Source organism: Cebus imitator, unplaced genomic scaffold (assembly GCF_001604975.1).
Source record: "Cebus imitator isolate Cc_AM_T3 unplaced genomic scaffold, Cebus_imitator-1.0 Scaffold322, whole genome shotgun sequence".
Taxonomy (NCBI): domain Eukaryota; kingdom Metazoa; phylum Chordata; class Mammalia; order Primates; family Cebidae; genus Cebus; species Cebus imitator.
In genome coordinates, this window is record NW_016107637.1 from 839769 (window position 1) to 862480 (window position 22712).

At 47.5% G+C, this 22712-nt stretch overlaps 1 protein-coding gene across 4 annotated transcripts in view; it reads right to left on the minus strand.

Annotated features, from left to right (window-relative positions):
* Positions 1-21158, minus strand: part of GLIS1 (GLIS family zinc finger 1) — a 239334-nt gene extending 218176 nt beyond the window's left edge. For 3 of the 4 annotated variants that reach the window (XM_037729897.1, XM_037729895.1, XM_037729898.1), the window contains exon 1: positions 19789-20089. In XM_037729897.1, coding sequence (XP_037585825.1) covers positions 19789-20053 — 265 coding nt within the window. In that variant the 5' untranslated portion in view covers positions 20054-20089. Of the gene's footprint in view, positions 1-19788; positions 20090-21091 lie in introns of those variants that run through there. The other variant, XM_017504415.2, reaches the window with a different exon arrangement.
* Between the last annotated feature and the right edge of the window lie 1554 nt (positions 21159-22712).

Consider the following 22712-nt stretch of genomic DNA (forward strand, 5'->3'; position numbering starts at 1 on the left):
AATGAATCACTGCCCAGCTTCTGGGGCTGTGCCCAGTTCTCTGAGTGATCCTCTTAGAGCCCTTCTCTCTTGAGCTGAGGTAAGGAAAAAGTGTCCCTTCCCTGCGCACCTGGCATGGGAGAAGAAAACATCACAGCTTCTCAACAATTCTCTCTGAAGAAATCCTCTCTGTGGGCTCTTCCACCTCAACCCTTTCATATCCTCAAAGCATGTGCCGGGTAAGGATCTCAAAATCAGAGTTGAGTTTATGCACCTGAAATCCTGCTTTGGCATGCAGTGGGCATTGCCTACTGTTAATATCCATTGTCTTAGGACTCGGCCAGACCCACAATGCCTACATTAATACCCCGTTACACATAGTCCCAGCGGGACACTGCTTTACCCCAAGAATTGTGATGCAGCTGGGGCAGGAGGAAGGAGGGAGGGGTAGTGCAAGTAAGATAGGGGTGGAGTAGGAGCTGAAGAAAATGAAATCTTCTGTGGAGAAAGGAGAATGCTCAGACATTGCTTGTGGGAATGTAGGACAGCCATTATGGAAAACAGTATAGGCCAGGCACGGTGCCTCATGCCCGTAATCCCAGCACTTTGGGAGGCTAAGGCGGGTAGATCGCCTCAGGTCAGGAGTTTGAGACTCGCCTGACCAACATAGTGAAACCTCTTCTCTACTAAAAATATAAAAAAATTAGCCTGGCGTGGGGCGGGCGCCTATAATCCCAGCTACTTAGGAGGCTGAGGCAGGAGAATCACTTGAACCCAGGTTGCAGTGAGCCGAGATCATGCCATTGCAGTCCAGCCTGCGCAACAAGAGCGAGACTCCATTTCAAAAAAAAAAAGTATAGAGGTTCCTCAAAAAATTAAAATTAGAGCTACCCTATGATCCAGCAATCCCATTGCTATGCAAAAATCCAAAAGAATGGGAAATCAGTATATCTGAGGCTGGGCACAGTGGCTCACGCCTGCAATCCCAGCACTTTGGGAGGCTGAGGCAGGTGGATCACCTGAGGTCAGGAGTTCGAGGCCAGACTGGACTACATGGCGAAACGCTGTTTCTACTAAAAATACAAAAATTAGCCGGGCATGTCCCCATGCGCCTATAGTCCCAGCTACTCAGGAGAGGAGTAGGGGGAGGCAGGGGAACTGCTTAAATCCAGGAGGCGGAGGTTGCTGTGAGCCAAGATCATGCCACTGCACTCCAGCCTGGGCAACAGAGCAAAGTTCTGCCTCAAAAAAAAAAACAGGATATCTACGTCACCATGTTTATTACAGCACTATACTCAATAGCCAAGAAGGGATCAACCTAAGTGTCCATCAATAGACAAATGGATAGAGAAAATGTGGTATAAATACACAATAGAATATTATTCAGTCACAAAAAAAGAATGAAATTCTGTCATTTGCATCAACAGAAATGGAGGTGGTTATAAGTGAAACAAACCAGACACAGAAAGAAAAATATTGTATGTTTCTCATACTCATACATGGGAGCTTAAAAAGCTGTTCTCATGGAGGTAGAGGGTAGAATGGTGGTTACCAGAGGCTGGAAAGGGTGAGGGGAAGAAAAGAAGAGAAGTTGGTTAACGGATACAAAAACAGGCAGAAGAATAAGATCTAGCATTTGGTAGTACAGTAAGGTGACTATAGTTAATAGTAATAGTTCAGAATAGCTGGAGGAGAGGAACCGGAATGTTCCCAACATAAAAAGCGGATGAATGTTTGGGATGATAGATGTCCTAATTGTCCCCTTCAATCATTACACATTGTATGCATGTATCAAAATACCACGCCTGCTCCAAAAATATGTACAACTATTATATATCACTTTCTTTTTTAACTTGGATCACAGGTGCTTTATGTAAAGGTCTATCTCAATTTACGTGTGGCAGCACAAAATAAAGCACCAGATCGTGACACACCACTTCCATCGCAAGCGGTCGAATCCAACATCCAAAACCCAGCGAGCAGCCAAACAGTGCAACCTCCGGGCCTCTCACTCGGACTCCAACAGGGTCAGCACGTTGCCCTCGCGCAAGGGCCTTTTACATTGCGGATGCTGGAGCGGCTCGTGTCGTCCATAAATTCCACGCGCACCTGCGTGCACTGAGGACGGGTCCTGCCCAGGACCTTGGTGACCCTGGCCAATTTGACAGGCGGCACGCGGCTGGTATCCATGATGGCGGCTCGGCGGCGGTCTGGCGGAGCTATATATCATATTTTTAAAAGAAATAAACGAGGTTCTGAGCCTTGGCAACATAGTGAAACTCCTTTACCACAAAAAATACAAAATTATCTGGGCATGGTGGCGTGTGTCTGTGGTCCCAGCTACTCTGCAAGCTGAGGTGGAAGGATCACTTGAGCCCAGAAGGTCCGGCTGCAGTGAGCCAAGATCACGCCACTGCACTCCAACCTGGGTGACAGAGCAAGATCCCATCTCATTAAAAAAAAAAGTTTCTGGCACACAGTAGGTACTCTGTAAAAATATATTAAATGACTGAAAGAAACAAACAAAAATCACTTTTTAAAAAATAAATTTTTATTTATAAAATAATTTTTTTATAAAATAAAAATCATTTATTGAATGACTGAAAGGAAAAAAAAAATAAATCCTCATGTGTCATAATAGGAAGCCAGTAGTCAGTTAAGTATACTTGATCTAGAAACGGAGCAGAAATCTTATTTAGGGCGGCCTAATCCCGGCTCTACCGCTCACCAGCTGAACGTCCCTTTCCTCCACATTTGTTTCTTCATCTGCAAATCGGGGATAGTAACAGCAACTCCTTCCTAGGGCTGCTGGGAGAACGACAGGAATTATGTTTGCAAGGCACGTGGAGCATGCTTGGATGGTAAACGCGACAGGGTTACCTTCCACTGTTTTTTTTTTTTTTTTTTGAGACGGAGTTTCGCTCTTGTTATCCAGGCTGGAGTGCAATGGCGCGATCTCGGCTCACTGCAACCTCCGCCTCCTGGGTTCAGGCAATTCTCCTGCCTCAGCCTCCTGAGTAGCTGGGATTACAGGCACGCGCCACCATGCCCAGCTAATTTTTTTGTATTTTTAGTAGAGACGGGGTTTCACCGTGTTGACCAGGATGGTCTCGATCTCTTGACCTCGTGATCCACCCGCCTCGGCCACCTTCCACTGTTTTTATTTGTGTAACTGAGATGTACAGAAGAAAATGCCAGAAAAAAATGACTGAGGTGAAGATCAGGCTGTTGTGTTATCCAGATGCACACACCTGGTGCCCCCTGGAGGTGGGCACCATAGCAGCCCTGGCCGAAGGCAGCTGCCTCTCGGGAGGGTGACAGTGGAGGAGGGGGGATCTCTAAAGCCTTATTTTATTAGGTGATTTTAAAAACTATGTTTGGCATTATTTTGCTAAAAATAAAAGTTTATTTTTAGAATGTTAATAAAACAAGCTCCCGCAATAGTAATAATAACAAACGATGGGACTTGGTGAATTACAAAAAGAAAGCAATGAAGGAAAAGACAAAAGAAAATCTTGGAAATACGACATAAAATTCAATTTTTTATTCCAAAATCATCATAAAAATGTATTAAGACAGCAGACTCATAAAAATATTAGTAACAAATATGATCAACAAAGGCATTAACATCCTTAATGACAGCACTTTAAAAAATCTCAATTTTAAAAATTTTATAAGTAAAATATTCAGATGCCCAACATAAACAACAATTTGCAAAAGAGGAGATAAGAACTCTGAATCAACACACAATATCTGTTTGATCATACTAATAATCAAACAAATTTATAATAATAACCAGATGTTATTTCCATCTTCAAACTGGGAAAATTTTGAAACACTGGTGAAGATACAGGGCTCTGAGACAGCAATGCCTGCAGCTGTGAAAATCAGTGTACCCTTCCCAAAGAGCTATGTGGTAATATGTGTTAAATGTTACCACCCTATAGCCTAGTAATTTCCACTTCTGGGAATCTATTCTTCAAAAATAATCAGAAACATAAATGAAGATTACTATATAAAGATATTCACTGCAGCATTAGCTTTACTGGGGGGAAGTTGAAAATTCTGAACCATTATGCACATGCAAGTAATATATATACATATTTGTATTCACATAAACTATCTCTGAGAAGCCAGACAAAAGAGAGAAGAGGAAGGCTCTCCCTAAGGGCCCTTTGTGGACCTTCTAAATTTTGGGCCATTTTAATGTATCACCCATTCAAAACACTTCAAAAAATTTAATAAAACATAATATGCAGGCCAGGTGTGGTGCCTCACTCCTATAATCCCAGCACTTCGGGAAGCCAAGGTGGGAGTATTGCTTGAGCCCAGGAATTTAAGACCAGCCTTGGCAACATGGTAAAAACCCGTCTCTATAAAAAAAAATTAGCCAGGCATAGTGGCATGTGCCTGCAGTCCCAGCTACTTGGAAGGCTGAGGTGGGAAATCGCCTGAGCCTGGGGAGGAGGAGGCTACAGTGAGCTGTGATTGGGCCACTGCACTTCACCCTGGGTGACAGTGAGATCCTGTCACAAAAAAAAACAAAAACAAACAAACAAAAAAAAACACAGTAGGTCAGGCGCAGTGGCTCACGCCTGTAATCCCAGCACTTTGGGAGGCCAAGGCACGTGGATCACTTGAGGCCAGGAGTTCGAGACCAGCCTGTCCAACATGGTGAAACCCCATCTCTACTCAAAATACAAAAATTAACTGGGCATGGTGGAGCATGCCTATAATCCCAGCTACTCCAGAGGCTGAGGTGGAAGAATCACTTGAACCTGGGAGGCAGCGGCTACACTGAGCTGAGATTGAGACGCTGTACTCCAGCCTGGGTGACAGAGTGAGACTCTGTCTAAAAAAAAAAAAAAGTAATATGTTTCTGAATGTCTACAAAGGATGTTAATAACACAGAAAAAGTTTATTATGTTCAACGTTAAGTTTCTTATTTATTTATTTTTTTAATTTATTTATTTATTTTTTTTTTTGAGATGGAGTCTCACTCTGTCACCCAGGCTGGAGTGCGGTGGCTCAGTCTCAGCTCACTGCAACCTCCGCCTCCCGGGTTCTTCAAGCAATTCTCCTGCCTCAGCCTCCCGAGTAGATGAGATTATAGGCGCACACCACTACACCCAGCTAATTTTTGTATTTTTAATAGAGACAGTGTTTTGCCATGTTGGCCAGGCTGGTCTCAAACTCCTGACCTCAGGTGATCTGCCTGCCTCAGCCTCCCAAAGGGCTGGGATTACAGGCGTGAGCCACCGCACCTGGCCTTAAGTTTAAATGTAAGTATGTAAGACTATATTCAGAATGATCTCAACGATGTAAAACTATACTAATACACAGACAAGCATAGAAGAAAGACTAAAAAGAAACCTACCAAAATGCAAACAGTAATCATTACTGAGGGTGAGATTCCAAGCAAGTATTATTTATGTCTTTCCATGTTTGCATGCTTTCTAAAGCTTCTACAGTAAGTATATAGTACTTACATGTGTGGAAAAAATAAAGAGTATTAAATTAAATTATCTTTAAAGGGTCAGCCACTTCCCAAAGAAGGACTAGGAATAAAAACTAAGTAATTTGTTAAAAGTCAGGAACCCACAAGAGTAAACCAATATTCTGCCATTCCCATCTAAGCTGCTGCTCAGGGCACTGTCAGCATGTTTCCAGTTCCAGCAATGAGCTGGCTCTGGGATACCCACTAAGGAACCAGCAGAAGCCTCCCACCTGGGCCAGCCACTCAAATGCCACCTCTCATGGAAGAGTGCCCTCATGTCTCTTGTCAGTGCTGTCTTATGAACACTCTGAGAATAGGACGGACCCTAGGACTCATATGCACATCTCCAACAGGAGGCAGGCCTAGTGACCAGCATGCCAGCCCCATCTCAATGCTTCTACAGCCATCTGCTCAGCCTCTCAACTGGAGGCTCTCCAAGGCGGATGCCAGGGATGCCAGAGAGCCTAGCATGTGACAATAGTGTTAGGAAACAGGTGAGGAACAAATGAATAAATTAAAGAATGATATTCCAGACTAATGCTGTCCAACAGAACTTTCTGTGATGGAGGAAACGCTTTATATTTGCATTCTCCAATATGGTAACTACTAGCTAGCCACGTGTCTGCTGAGCATTGAAATGTACCTGGTATGACTGGGAAACTAAATTTTAAATTTTATTTAATTGTAATTCATCCAGATAGCCACAAGTGTTCTTGTGAAAAAGCAAACATCACAAGGTAGTTTTAAGATTAAACAGGATGATCTTTTATTTTATTTTTAGAGATAGGGTCTTGCTCTGTCACCCAGGCTGGAGTGGCTTGATTACAGTTCACTGCATCCTTGAACTCCTGGACTCAAGTGATCCTCCCTCTCAGCCTCCCAAGCAGCTGGGATTACAGGTGCATATCACCACACCCAGCTAATTTTTAAATTTTAAAAGTAGAGACAGACTGTCACTACGTTACTCGGGCTGGTCTTGAACTCTTGGCTTCAAGCAATCCTCCTGCCTCAGACTCGCCAGTAGTTGGGACTACAGGTACATGGCTATTAAGATGATTCATTTTTAAAAAGATGATTAGTCCAGTGCCTAACAGTGCTCAATAAATGATCACTGTGAGATAATGAAAAAAATGAAGAGGAGGAGGAAAAGCAATGGGAAGAGGGTCCCCAACAGCCCCACCTGCTCAGCCAACATCAAACAATGGGAATTTACTTGTCTCCATCCCCCACCCCACCCCCAGCAAATAGCTTTTCAGTATTCTGAGTGCATAGCAGTGAGAGCCATGGAGAGAGTGGGAATGGAAGGAATGGAGAGGGAGAGGTATGAAGCTGGGACAGGAGAGGCCCTGCAGACTTGCCGAAGGAGGAAAGCTGCTGGCCTCTATTGCCTGACACAGTAAGGGGGTATTCACTCCAAGAAGAACGCTTAAGCCAGCAGAATCGACAACAGGTGCAAGAAAAGTGCTTCCCAAGGCAGTCCCCAGGCCCAGGATTTAACACTCTGTCCAGTGTCCTGTAGAGGGCTGCTCTGCAAACTCAAGTTTGACCAGTCCTTCGAGTTCCCAATCATTAGTCATCTAGGGAGCCCTTTCCCACCCTACCTCACTGATCCTTACACTAGCCTGGCCAGAGAAGGGAGCACCTATTTCCATTCTACAACTCAGCAGACCAAGGCTCGGTGAGATTGTCTGAGGTCATGAAGCTAAGATTGGCTGGTGAACTCTAGTCTGCCTAGGACAGACATAAATGATAAGGCGGTGATGCTGCAGAGAGGGCTGGAAACTCAGCCAGCCTGAAGGGGGAAGCTGCAAACACCTGCCCTTCTCGGGCTCTGAGCTCCGAGAAGCAAGGGCTCCGTCTCTTGGTTCTCCACGGTGTCCTAGGGCAGAACCCAACACTGGGAGCATCCTATAAATATGGATGAACCAACCAACCACCAGACAAACACAGGTACAGCCATTCCAGTTTTCGGGCTACTTTCACATACTTCATCCCAACTGCCCCTAACAATTGGCCAGACAGGGATCACTCTCCCATTTTACAAATGGGGAACTGAGGCTCAAAAACTGAGAGCCACTCAGGGTTGCTGTACTGAAAATCTGCTTGGAGAACTTCCCAGGAAGCCTCGCCTTGACTGGAGAGGGGCAGATTAATCCTGCCAGGGTCCTGTGTTCTTTCTATTCTCTGGTCTATCCTCTATCGGCAAGTCAGAGATGTGTTCATGACATACCCTGCCTCCAAGAAGCCCACAGTTTCATGGGGAAGGAAAAATGAACCCAAGCATCTGGAACACCTGACTCTTCCATGACAGAATAAGTGGCAAACAGCAGTCAGACAATGAAGGAGGCACAGGTTAATTCTGGCTGGAGGAGGAAGGATTTTGACTGTGATGAGATGGAACGCCCAGTAGGTAGCAAGGCGTGGAGAAGGGGCAGGTGGGCCAGCAGCTGACACCTACCAGCTCTAGAACTCCCGGCATTTAGCCTCTCCAGGCCTCAGCTTTGTCATCTGTAAAATAAGGATGCTAACACCCACTGCGCAAGGAGTGAATATAGAAATAATTAATGGCCTCATGGGACATCTACTCACGGCGGGGCTCAAGAAATGGAAGCCACTGTATTACTGCAGGGCTGGCCAGGCATGGGGACATGGGGAGTAGGACAGTCCTGGCATCATAGGTTTAAGAGGAAGAATCAAGGTAATTCCATTGGATATTAGACTCTGACAGCAACTCCCCACCCAATAAACCAGGGAAGAGGTGGAGGTGTGCCTCCTGACCCACTCCACAGACAACCCCCATCCTTCTGGACACCACAGGCTGAACAGGCATCTTGGACCGACCCAGGACCAGGACCTGTCAGATGTGCTGAGGCAGCCCACACCCTGCCTCCCCAACCCCCATCCCTAGGGGAAACCACCATGCCCACCAACCAAACCTGCATTCTCCATCACTGCAGTTCAAGCCTCAGTTTGACCCCAAAGTGCTTATTATTGTAATTATACCAAAAATATTTAAAAAGCAGAGTCTGGCAATAGAGTACTGCAGTGTAGAGGAGAAAATATCAGAGAGAGTCAGGCCTGGGACCTAGCCCAGCTCTCCACTCACAAAGACCAACAACCACAGCTCACCTCTGGTACACACCTGCTGTGCTCTAGCCCCTGAGCTATGTGTTCTATGGACACTCATCTTAATCCCCCTAGAAACCCATGAGACAGGAACTATCTCCACTTTTCTTTTTTTTTTTTTTTTTGAGACGGAGTTTCGCTCTTGTTACCCAGGCTGGAGTGCAATGGCGCGATCTCGGCTCACCGCAACCTCCGCCTCCTGGGTTCAGGCAATTCTCCTGCCTCAGCCTCCTGAGTAGCTGGGATTACAGGCACGTGCCACCATGCCCAGCTAATTTTTTGTAGTTTTAGTAGAGATGGGGTTTCACCATGTTGACCAGGATGGTCTCGATCTCTTGACCTCATGATCCACCTGCCTCGGCCTCCCAAAGTGCTGGGATTACAGGCTTGAGCCACCGCGCCCGGCCTATCTCCACTTTTCAAATGAGGAAGACTGGGGCTCAGAATTTGATGAACTTGCCCAAGGCCTAGCAGGTGATGTCATCAGGATCCAAACTCAGTTCTGGCTCTAAAAGCCATGTACTGCCTTTGCACAAGTCACATGGCCTCTCTGAACCTCAGTCTTCACATCTACCCAAAGAGGGCTCGAATGAATAACATGATTTCGGGAAAGCTTTACAGTTTACAAAACCCACAATGGTGCCTAGAGAAGGGTCAGGAGGCCAGTACATCCCCCAGGGGCTCTAAGCCTGTCCTGGAGTGGGGATCTTGGGTGTGGACACTAATCGCCACCACAGCAGGGTTGCCAAGAGCTACCATCCTCTGGCTCCCAGCTCTCAATTCCAACACTTGGTCCAAGGTTCCTCTTTATCTTAGAGAAATCTGGGTATGATGTGTAGCAGCCACTAGTATCTGCTCTTTAAGCCACAAGATGAGACACATGTCATATCACTTGGGGCTTTGTCTGAAAGGGAGGACAAGCATGTGACAGAAAGCGCCAATCTTGGCCAAGAGGCCAATAGCCAATCACTGCAGGACAGTCATCAGGCCCCAAGCTCCTCCACCTGGCCCCTGGCCTGGCAGCTCCAAAGGCTTACAGCCAGAGAGCCTGCAAGCCCTGAAGCCAATCCTTCCCAGAAGGAGGGGAGAGGGAGGCCCAGCTGGGTGAGACTTCCCCAGGGTCACTAGCAATCAAGGGACAGACCTTATTTTGAAGAGCCCAAGACAGTGTTGGAAAGAGAACATGATGGTATCTGCATGTGAGAACTCATGTAGAATTTACTGGCATCTCAGCACCATAAGACAGGGCAAGAAAAAAAAAGAATTTACTAGCATCTCACATGTGCTGAGAGCTTACCATATGTTCAGCCTTGCAGGAAAAACAAGAACATCAAACACAGCTCCTCCTTTATAGGCTACAGGCTTCTTGAGGGCAGGGACTGGGCTGTAGTACATTCCCAAACTTCCTGGACACTCACTTGGAGCCAGCTGCGACCCTGTGCTGGCCATACAGGGTTCAAGAATGCAGAAGTAAATAGGAAATTGCCCTTGTCTTCAAGGATGCAGAAGTAAATAGGAAATTGCCATAGAGTATGACCAGGGCAATGGCAAAAGGAAGGGTAGAAAGAAAGGGAAGACTTTGAGGAGGAGGTAGCATTTGAGCTGGGCCTTAAAGAATCAGTAGGGTCAATCTGGTGGAATGGAAGGGAGGGAAAGCCCTTCCAAGAAGTTCTGTTTACCATTTACATGGTAGTCATTGCAATAACAATCATTATAATCCCAAGATTAATTGACTATTTACCATGTGCCAATCTCTGCTCTTAAGCACTTATAAATATGTTAACTCATTCCACCCTCACAACAGACTTTGCAGATCATTACTATTATTATCCTCATGTCACAGACAAAAAAAATTGAGATCCAAAAAGCTCCCTAACTTGCCAAGGTCCCCAAGTTAGTACACAGAACCAGGATTCAAACCTAGTGGGCTGGTTCCACACCCACAACCTCAGGACCCTATACGCTTCTCAGATATGAACTTAATGCCAGCCTTTGTACTGGACACAAGAATACAAAGATGAATCTTTGAATATCATCTATTTTCCCATTTGTTCCAAAATGATTTAAGAAGGCACAAAGATGACTAAGAAGAAGCTCACAGATTATAAGGAAAGAAGGAGAGGTAAAGAGAAAATTCCAGGTCTGAGGATGCATAAGGAAAAGTCTGCTGCCGCGAGCAGACATCAGCAAGAAATGGAACTGGCCTGGCACGAAAGCCTTGAACACCAGATCTAAGGGCTCAGATTTTTCCCATTGGCCAGCTGGCTGTCAATCTACATGTCAAGTGTAATTTCGCAGAAGATCTTTAAAGCATGTACCAAAGACTATCTGTAGGACAAATCTATGTCTCTACAGGTGTGTGTAGATGCTGCCATGGTGGATAAAGTGCATACCAACTTAAAAGAGCTCTTTAAATTAGCAGATACCTAAACCTCATTAGGTATCTTCTGCTTCAAGAGATACTAAAAGTATAGCTGCTCCCATATAGGAAAGATTTTTGTCCTTATATTTAGAACATGTGGATACCCCTGCTGTCAGGGATGGGAGGCAACACAGAGGCTTTAAGCGAGAAGTTCTAAGGATTCGAGGTCTGGGATTTTTGCTCCGAATCCACCCGCGAACCCCTCCTCACCAGGCCCCTCGATCTGTTTGAAATCATCCGTTTGAAGGCCCAAAGAAGAGCCTGCCCCAGCGAGAAGCCCTAGCACGGAGATATTCTCACAAAGAGCGCTACGTAAGTACAAATGACTGTTTGATCAATCATTTGGCCTCAGCGTGGGATTTGGTTAGAATTAAAGCCATCTGGCTGAGGGGGGAGAGAACGGAGGGGGGGCGGGGAGGAGACAAGCAGGCGGGAAAAAGACCCACCCCCCCTCCCCCAAAAAGCATTGTTAAACTACAACGGGTAAAAACAGTAAAGTTCCTGCTGTTATTTCAGCCTAAGCCACTTAATCCATCAGCACATAAAGCAACTTATTTTATGACCTTTTCCCTTTAAAAAATAAATCAGAAGACGATGCCTTGAATTCAGATATCTCTGAAACACACTACTCATCCCTCCCAGTGAAATATCCTGTTTCATAAACCTTCTTCAAGATACTTGAAACTGCAGATCACTAAATGCCTTGCTTTAGGCATCTGACATTCCAGAGAATTAATATTTAAACTTATTATAGGAAAAAAGAATTGAGTTTGGTTGAAGCATGAAATATTTAATAGTGTCTCCAAGTTAGAAACCCTATTTTGTTTCACACTGGAAATGCCAACGTTATTACCTGAGCTTCGCACTCAAATAAGATAAAACGCAAAGGCAATCTTGAGATTAAACCTACAATTACAGCCGTTTTCCCCAGAGAGACGGGGAGTGAGACGGGTTTGAGGAGTGGAAGTGACTGCATTTCATTTTTACGATATGCTTAAAATTATATTATCATTCTCTGCCTTGAGGGTTGGACTTGAGACTGCTGAAGCTACTTAACCACCGAAAACGGTGTCAAAATCAGTGACTCCGCAGAGGCCTATTCTCAAGCTCTTTAAACCGTGGTAGTCTTGGAATGGGCCCGCTGATGGGCAAAACTCCGTAACTTTCTCTGCTCGCTAGGACAAAAGTATTAAGTGGTTTAGGACAAAAATTAAGCTTCAATTGACACAGTGGATCCTGGCAGCCTCTGCCGGCACGTGTAATTTATTTACGGGGTTGGAAAGTTGGCAAAATACATCATCAACTCTTACACAAACTTCTACTAGGTATTAAATACCCAACCCTCTGAGAAGTAATTCATATAGTCCAGCAGCGTTCCAAAATAAACCCAATCTCCAGCCCTCTGGAGAGCTTAAAACAGCAAATGGGATCTGTATTTTTCAAGTCAGGTTTATAGTACTCCCTGGTTTCTTGCTAAAGCCCGATTTCTAGCAAACCTGTTATTTAAAAACAAAAGTAACATCTAACAGAGTAATCTGGTTGCTAAAAAGACACAAATAGGAACAGGCTGGGCCGCATGGCAAGCAGGGCCATCCTTCATACTTCATACACTCCCCTTCAGACACAGCGGCACATAGAAAGGCAAAAATGCCCCGGACCAGGACGGCTCCTGTCAGTCCATCTTCAGAATCAGTAAGACCCTTGAGAATGTACACGTTCTCATGAACGCACGTGCAAGGCCACAGATGCAACCAGTTGTGGGACCTTTACCTTCCATAGGGGGTCATCTAGCTCATTCATCATTTTACACAAAAGACCCATTTCTCACAAGCAAACTCTCTAAGTTCAATCTGATCCCCAGCCTGTTCTTCCTCCCAAGCCCTACTTCCTCCCACCAAGTGTTTAACAAGAAATAATTGTTTAATAGATCCCTGAGCCAACGTGCTCAGGGAAGCACGTATTCTACAGCCAGGCATGGTGGGGATCTTGAAGAATTCTCATCCGACGATGTCTTTGGAAGGGGTAGAGCAGAGACTACGACCGGGGCCTTAGCAAGGTATCTCCCCAGAAGGTAGGACTGACTCAAACAGGGACTATTACCTGCAATAACCAGTCAGGACGGGAGTTGCCACTGCTTCTGAGAAGCGGTCTCTCCTAGGGGCCCCCTCCATGGCCTCAGAGAGTCCTTTTCCAGACCTTAGATTCCCGAAGATCCTGAGTCACTGGGAACATTCTCCTTCCCCTAGTTCTGCAGCAGGGGAGAAGCAGTGCCCTGCAGAGGCAGAGTGTCCCCTATAAGTCACGCCTCAGTCTGTTGGCTGAGACTGAGAAAGGGGTGCTCTGGGATGTGGCTGTCTGGGCCTCCTGCTGCCTTCCTCCGGGTTTGGGGGATACTCAGCTGTCTAGAGCCACATCCTCTCCTTCCCAGTCGCCGGGGTTTGAGAGGCTGGTCCTGAAGAGTGGTGTATTTTCATCAAAGGAAAGTACTGGCTCTGCTGTCAGGCTGACCTGGGTTCAAATTTGAGGCTCTACTGCTTACTACAGGCACAACCTTGGACAAATCACTTTGCCTTTTCAATCCTCAGTCCCCTCATCTTTAAAATTAAAACAGCGCCTCCTTTCCTTCTAGGGCTGTTGGGCATAATTAAATGTGATCACGTCTCTAAAGCATCTCACCTGGCACAGTGCAGGTGCTCAGCAAAGGTTAGTCGACCTCCCTCTGCCCCATCTCTTCTGTGTTCATCTTTAGCAGTTTAGAGTTCAAGTGTATAACTTGGTCTGAGACAAAAGTGGCCTCTTCCTACACCCGGATCCTTCCAAACCTTCAGCCCAGTTAGTGTGGAATCCTGGAGTATCAGCAGGCAAAGACTATGGATCATCCAACTGAACTGCTCCCTATTTTACAGATGGGAAAACCAAGGCTCAAAGCACAGGGTGTGGCCCACTGCATAGAGGCTGCACAATGGCTTATGTGTTAGCTCCAGGCAGGCCCAACCATAACCACCAAATAAATTCAGGCTATCCAGGAAATGTGTTATTCAGTTAAGCGACTGAAGGTCTCCTCTCAGCGCATCTGACTCAAACGCTGACTTTACAAACACAGCTCGTAATGCTAACACAATCCGCCTCGATCCGCCGGAAACCTACTGAAGGAATAACCCTTTGGAGTTTAAGGGGAAGAAGGGAAAAAGAAGAAAGCAGATGCTTTCAGTGACTTTCAACTCTGAGACCACTGGGTTAGGGTTGTATTCTCTCCACCCCCTACCCAGCCCAGCCTTCTGCTTTCTTTCAGTTTCTTATAAATATGGCTTTGGGAGACCAAAGTAGCCACACAAAACTACTTTTCTCCCCCTTTTCTGCTTTCCTTACTCAGTAACTCAGCTGTCCGTCCCTGGACTTTGCTTCCAGTGCTGAAAGCTTTTTTTTTTTTTTTTCATTGTAAACTATTAATTTGGGCAGCGGCTGTTGATAAACAAGAAGTCCATTTTTAAACTGCTAGAATCATTAGCACAGTGAAGGCGAACAGCACAAATATTTCAGGAGTTTGGTCTTTTTTCCTGGCCCTAGTATTACAGCTGTGCTTTTTGCATAATGGAGTCCAAGTTTTCAAAGCCCTCTGCAGACTTTGTTTCATTTCTTCTCCCCCTTGAACTGAATGTCTTTGTTTCTTTAAATACAAAAATAAACTACCCCCACCAAAAGAAACCACACAACCCTCCACGTCCAAAGTAATTGCAACAGAAATCTATATCAGAAAAAAAAAAAAAACTAAAAAATCACATATTGTAATTTAACTTTGAATATAAATGTATATGTAAGGTGAGGTTGCTGAAATACTACCATATCTTGTTGAAAACAGAGAATTCTTTTCCAAGACAACTGAAAGAAGGAAGGGAAATTATCCTCCGCGATAGTCACAGGTCAATTTCCCAATAAAGTTTATTTGTTTGTTGTTTTTTCCCCTAATCCTATCCAAAACAGACTGAAAACCCTGTCCCAAACTTTAGTTTCTCCCGTCTTTCAGGATACTGGCCAAACTCCACAAAATAAAACTGAAGAAAATGATGATAATTATGCAACATTCAGAACAAAGAACATAAGAATATATTTTTTTAAGTGATTCATTGTGCGCTTATGCCTGTAATGGGATTTTAACGCACTGTAAAAGTAAGTGTGCTGGCTCACTAAGCTTCTCACGCAAATGAAACGCAGGGAGATGAGTAACTCTGAGATGGGGTTAGTTTGTTTGTTTGTTTGGTTGGTTTTTTTTTTTTTTTTTCAGAAGGAGAAGGATGAAGAAAAATAGCATATAAAGAAATTTACATTTTTAGATCACAGATAGAGCAACATGCTGATGGATGTGGTTCCACAGCGCTGAAGCTCTGCAGACCGCAGTCCCTCTAAGTCTGCTACAGGTAAACTATCAAGAAACAACAAAACCCAAATTAAAGTATTGTCTCATGTGATGGCCCCCTTGCCATTCTGCCCACAAAGTCCTAGTTTCTAGAGAGCTTGGGAGGCAGAAAGGGAAGAGGGATCCTAGCCGCCAGAGATTCTCAGAGAATCTTTCGGAATTATATTTCCGCTACATGTCTATAAAAGATTTGTCGGATACATAACTCTTATGACTGTAGACACAACATGTTCCTATCTCATTTTTTACCCACACACGTACTTGTTTCTCTTTGTCTCACTGAGCCTGACATTTGGCCAGCAGGTTTTTCTCTCCCTTATTTGAAACTTCAAGCACTGAAAAAATTTGGATCTGATTATTTCCGGATCGCAGGACCCTCACTTTAAAATAGATGAAATGCAAGCAAATTGCCCACCGGAGCCGGAGGGGGGAATTGCTTTAAAAATCACTCATATCTTTCTATAAGGGATGCGCTTGCCTTTCCAAGGCCTCGCCAGAACATCAGAGCAGCTTCTCATTCAGAGGAAGAAATTCGACCAGGTAACGCCACCAAAACACCATGACTTACTGTCCACTGCTGCCATCCCCTGAGGCCACGCACACAATCTAGAGTTCCCTTTTTTTTTTCAGTTTCAAGACTGACTGCTTTTTGGCATTTACAGCCATGATGGCTGTTTTTATAATGGCAGGGTTCACATTTGTCGTGATCAACCTTTTTATTGCAAGGATGCATCCAGTCTCAGGACACAGTGAAAGGGCCCAGTGAGTCGCTGTAAATTAAATAGTGACCTCATTATCTGGTTTGGTGTGGGAACAGCAAGTCTGGGCAAATGGAATCATGTGGCAAACTATAGTTTTCTAACTATGGCAGAGATACTAGTTAGCAATTTCCAAAGATTTGAGACAGAAGAAATACCAAAAGCAAAAAACATTTTTGAATTCTCTGGGAACATTCAGAGGGACTTCGTGTAAATGCCAGCTCTCGGCCGCCAACACACACATGTAGAAGGTACAAGTTGTGGAGCTAGAATCAAATATTTGCAGTTGAAAGCTTGGAAACTGCCACTTACTGTCTGCAGCTTTGAGCAAATCTCTGATCCTTAATGTCTGCATCTATAAAATGGGAATCACATTAATAACAGCCAGTATCTGCCCAGCACTTTACAGACTTCCACATCTGTTCCCTCACAAGAGCCCCCAAAGCAGGCAGAGCCCAGCTGGCGTGAGGGCAGACAAGAGGATGTGTGGGAACACGCTCTGAACACTGTAAAGCACCGTGCACAGAGAACAAGCGTCATCAGGCCATCACCACAAAGCTGTCCGCCTGCACAAGGCCCAGATGTTTACCTTCTTTCCTTGTCAGGACTTATAAAAGCAGAGTGTCGGGTGTTTAATAGTAAGAAAGAAAAACGCAGCATCTGGCAATTTGGCTTTTCCAGCTGTTTGGAATCTGGATAAACGGGACTCTGCCATAAACAGATCATGATTCTTATTGTAAATGATGACAATGTTGGTCCATGATGTCACACCATCCCAGTGCCTCCCGACTCCAGATCTGGAAATACACAGGCCTCAAACATTTATGGAAAAACTACTAGATTCAGGAACCCACTCTCTTCCTCTGCTCAGGGACTGTCCAAGGCAAGCAGCAGAGCATTGGAAACCTGACCCCAGACTCAGCCGTACTGTCTTCTCTCTGGTCACTGGGCAGCAGTGGCCACAAAAAGACCCGAAGCTTGGTACCTTTCAGCCTCCCCTGGCTAACACACTGCAGTTAGCACCCTTCACATTCAACATCTTAAAAATCTAACCTATCTTCCTTCTCACTCTGTCTCCTCTATCTGAAGTGTCACTGACCCTAGCATGGGCCCTGCACGAATTAATAAAAGTGACTCCTCCTACCTTTTTAGTTTATAAGGCAGTCTTACAACTCTTGTTTATTTACCCTGCAAGGTAGGCATGATTACCCCTCGTGCAAATGAAAACCCAGAGGTTGAGAACATTAAACATGTTACCATAGTAATCCTAAAAATAACCAGGCACTGAGGCGGCCCTTGCACACTCTTTATCGCTAATGCTCTCGTCGGTCTTCCAAATTAAGTCTCAGGGTAGATTTACAAACGAGGGAACCAAAGGCTCAGAAGAGCAAAATCGCTTCCCCAAGTCCCACAGATCATAGGTGGTGGGGTCTCACAATTTCCAGCACAGTCAATAAATATTTTTCAATTGGTATTTCTGCCTGTTTTCAATAAGCCTGAGAACTTGGAGCTAGACTCCGAACATCTGAAGGGTTATATGGTCTGGGGACTATTTCAGTGGAAGTAGGGGCAGCAAGAAGGCACCATCTCCTTGTGGTGTTCTTAAGAACGCTGAAGATCTGGGGGGAAGCTGGTTTCGTCTCGGGCCACTTGGTGGCTGGACTGTGAGGAAAAGCTTGCCTACAGCGACACAGAGGCCAGCAAGGAAACCTCTCCAAGCCCCGCACCCCAAGCCTTTCCTTTTTTCCTAGGCCAGGTTAGGCCAGAGCTGTGGATTCCCCAGCCCCTACCCTACACTTACTGAGCACTCCCCACCTTCAGGCCTCAGTTTCCTCACCCTTCAAATGAGTGGGATACATCCCACCCCACCAGCCCCACTGGGAGGCTATGAAGAAAAGTTGTGAAACTTCTTGGAAAAAGCATCACCAGAGAGACCAGCTTAAGGTACAAAGAGGCTCTTCCTCCCAAACCTTTATTCTCCTCTCCCTTTTCGAATGTAATCCTGACTTAAAGATATTTTATTTTGGACATATTTGGGAGTGCGCATAAAAATAACCAGGGTTTGGGGGCATGGAAGTAGGAAGATCGTACACAAAGCTCCCAGATGAAAGGTCTCACCATAGCATGGAACAAAGGTGATGTTCAGGAGAGCCTTTCACTAAATCTGAAGAGAATTCGATCTTCAGATGACAGCCATGATTTTTTTAAACAGAGAACGTTGCAGGAGGGTATCTATTTAAGGGAGGATTGTGGATGGAGCAGGGCAAGCCAGGGAGCTCCCGGCAGCAAACATTACTCATGTCTCACTGAGCAGCGCTCCTCTCTGGTAAAAGAGACTTCATATGTGTATATTCCAGCAATAACACTCTGCAGGCATTTCCCACCCCTCCCCACCATATCTGTCTTTCTAAAATATTATCGCTATCCCTTGAAAAAGAGGCTGACATCTAAAACAAGGAGATGAGAAATCGTTCTCTCTTACAAAGTCAAGTGTTTTCTTTAAAAAAGAAAAAAAACTGCTTATGTTTATTTCATTTTACTAATCCCTGAACCGGGGAGTTGGATGTTTTGGATCCACAAGGAGCTCTCAACTCTAAAAGCAGGCTGCCTACCTCTTTTGGGTTGTCGTGCTGATGCTAGGAAGTGAAGCCTATAACTATAAAACCTAAACTGTTTTTGTCTTCCTTGAAAATCATCTGGAAAGAGAACCGAGAGGTCCCAAATGCAGATATAGTCAAACCCCAAAGCCTTGTTTCTCCTAAGGGAAAAAAGGGGTAGGACAGGGACATAGCATCTTAACAATTTCTCCAATTCCTGGTTAATTATCTGTCAGCACAAAACTCATAAATAATGACTCAATAATAATTAACTGTGATGAGAAGAGCATGTTCCTGAAAATCCCAGCACCATCTCTGACTTTGAGCCCATAAGCCATACTGGGACCTACACCTTCCCGTGGCCAGCTTCACTGGGGGACCAAGGCACTTGCCAAGGAGCTTTTGACCCAAGACTAGACTTCCGAAGCACCAAGTACAGAAAAGCCATGTTTAAGTTAGGACGTGACCCAGGCTGGATTGCTGATGCAGAAAATTTTCCGTCAGGAATCAGAAATCATCTGGTTTAATTAATTCCTCACTTGACAGAAGGAGAAACTGAGGTCCCAAAAGAAGAGGGGTCTTGCTAAAGGCCTCTGGGTTTTGTTAGTTAAGGAGATTAAAATACTTCAAAGTATGCCTTGAGCTGCTCAGAAACAGACACCAACATATACGCTACTGTTCATCCTAATATATAATAAAATTTTGACAAGTTTCTACGCAACCTTTATAAGAAACATACAGAAGCAAAATTATGTAAGCTGAGAGCTTTCTATAAACACATTTCCCCAAACGGGGCTTATTGAGTTTAAATTAGATGCTTCGCAAAGCAAGCATCTAATTTAGTTTCAGACTGACAAGCTAGTCCCAAACAATAAGAGAGAAACTGAGGAACTCCGAAGAAAGTTCCACCAAGTTTTCCCGAGCACGCGGTGGCGACGCCAGGCAGCTAGAATCTCCACAGGAGCCGCCAGGTACGTTGGCAGGACCGGACTCACCCTTCCCGGCGGCGGCGAGCTTGGACTGACCGTAGTCTCGGGGGCTCCGGGGTCGGAGGAGGTCGTGGGCGCGCGGTGGCGGCACGGGCGGCCGGGCTAGCAGGTCCCGCGGGCCCCTGTCCCCGCAGCCGCCGCCACTCACGGTGACCCTGAAGGCCATGTGCGCGCCGAGGCTGGCGGGGCCGGGGCCGGGGCCGGGGCCGGGCGCACCCAGGGCCTCCTTGGGCCTCTTGTCCGAGTGTGCCTCGGCCACCTCGCAATGCATGGCGCCGGGGCGAGGCGCACGGCTGGGGGTCGCGCCGGACTCCTGGGGAGACAGCACAGCGCGTTAGAATGCGGGAAGCGGCCCCCGTCTCATCCCGGGGCCGAGTTTGAACCGGTCACCGCCCCTTCTGTGGATTCAGCGTCTCTAACATAGGTTAGCGCAACCACACCTACCCCCACAAGAGGTCAAACCCACCTGATCCCACGCAAAAGCCCCCTCGCGCAGGAGCGACTCGCCCTTCCCTGGTGTGCTGAGGACTCCAGGCCCCCGCGCCGCGGAGCATCCCCGCGAAGTCCTGCCATCTCCCACCCAAATCCGCCTCCACCGAAACCAGCCTCCTTTGCACTAATGGTGAAACAGGACTGGAGCGGGAAGGGCGCCGGTTCCGCGTCCCCAGTGGGACAGGGAGCCGGCGGCAACGAGGATTCCCAGAGCGGGGCTCGAGCAAAGCGCCGGAGACGGCTCCGGGTGGGTCACCGGCTGCGCGACTTGTGGACGCTCCGGGGCCAGCTGCGCGCAGATGCTGCGGACCCGAACCTTAGGGCCGGGGGCGCAACCCCTAGAGACTCACCCGCGACCACCCGAACCGGGAAAACGGGAGTCCCAGGATGCGCGCTGACTCCCGCGACGCGAACACATCACTCGCAGCCCGGACACCCACATTCCCATGCGCAGCGGAGGAAACGAGCCCGTCGCGCGCGCAAACCCGCAGAGTGAGCAATGCCCACGACGGCGCCGCCACCCGCCCGCACACCCGCCGACGCACGCCGGGGGACACACGCACCACCCACACGGCCGCCGGTCAGACGCTCCGCAGCGCACGGCCACACAGTCCCACGCTCTCACCACCCGCTAGTGCAATGGGGGCCGCGCCAGAGCCTCGACCCTTTCGTCAGGGGCCCCCAAACTCTGCGTTCCCCTCCGCGCTTCCAGCGCCATCCCCACGCTGCCGGGGTTCCGGTGTCGCCGGGACGCCAACCTCGGATCTCGGGCCCCGCACCCACCAGTCTGTCGGCCGCGGGCCGCGCCCCCTCTCACCTCGCAGCGGCGGCTGCAGATCGCTGGGCGCCCGGCTGGGCGCGCCTCCACTGGCGCCGCAGCCCCCACAGCCTCAGCGCCGCCGCCGCGTCTTGCGGGGCGGTTCCCCGGGGGACGGGGGCGGGCCCGCGGCTGCCCGACAGCCGCTCCAGCCACTGGCTGGCCGCGGCCGCCCCGCCCAGGCCAATCGCGGCGCGAGGGCGGGGCGTCCCCCTGGGAGTCTGGGCGGGGCCCGGCGCGGGGCTGGGTGGAGGGTTTGACAGGCGGCGGCCGGCTGGAACCCCGCGCTGCCCGCAGCCCTCCGGCCGCCCAGCCGGGCAGGACCGCGGGGCGGCGCCGCGGCGAAAGAGGCTGGGCCCCGGGGTCAGCGGAGCGCACTGGGCGTGAGGAGCGCTGGGCTCAACCCGGCTCCCTGCCCACCTCTCCACTAGCCCCGGCCGGGCAGGATCCTTCCCCTCTCCCGGTCGGTTTTCTCCCCCGGCAGACGGGAACTACGCTGCCTGCGAACCCGGAGCGCACAAATACGAAAGTGCTTGAAAAGTTTTCTTGCAGAATCCAGCCCGCTCACTGGAAAACTCGCAGATTTCACAGCGAGTGGGCAGCAAAGTTGGGACCCAAACCCAGGCCTCTCAGTCCACTTCTTAGGTTGGTTTTTGTGTTTTCCGCCGAAAGAGTCCAAGGTAAAAGACCTCAAACTCAAGTTAAAGAAAAAAAATGATGCCTGATCCCAACTAGAAAATATCCAGTTGAGTCTGGGGGAATAGGCCCCCAGCGCTTAGGCTTTTAGCGAGCTCCCAGGACATCCGTACCGATCTGGGGATTGAGACCCACTCCAGGGGTCTACCCTGTTGCCCTGCCTTCTGGGCTACCCTGACAGACAGCAAGCAGTGTCTCAGGGGACCCTGCCCAACGTGTAGGAAGAGCACTGGACAAAGAACAGTCAGGCTTCACAGAGCCTGGAGGCAATGACTCGGTTTCCTGCTCTGAGCCTGAGTCCTGTGTAAAACGGGAGTGTTTGCCTAGGCCTGGTCCATCTGCCATGGCTACAGAAGGATCCAGCCAAGCGCTGAAATGGTTTCCGCATTTCACCTAGGCTCCTCCCAGACACTGTTGGCTGGTGGTCTGGGCTGGCTCCAGGGTCCTGACTGGTTTCAAACTCCTTTGAAGTCTAGGCTCTTTGGCCTTGGTCTCAAACTGAAAAATGTATATGGTGCCCCTCCGGACTGGGCAACATGTCCAGTTCACAGCACAGGACTCTGCACAGAATAACAGACCCCAAGCAATATCCTCAGAATCTTGGAAAACCAGGATTTTAGAATTTCAAAATCATAAAATTGGATTTCCTATAATTTGTTTAAAATAGTATCTTTGAATTAGAGTAATAATAGTAACAAAGACTTTGAGGTTTTAGTTAGACTCATCCTCCATTCAGAGGAGAAAGGATGTGACTGGCCCGGTCAGTGTGGTGGGGGGTGGCAGAGCCCTGGGATCCAGGCTTCCTGATTCACCCTTCCTCCAGTACCAACCACTCTGCTGCTCACAGGCACAGGGTGGAAATCAACCAAGCCCATAACACACAGACAAAGGCCTGTGCCTCACTCAGTGCCTGCGCCCCCCACCC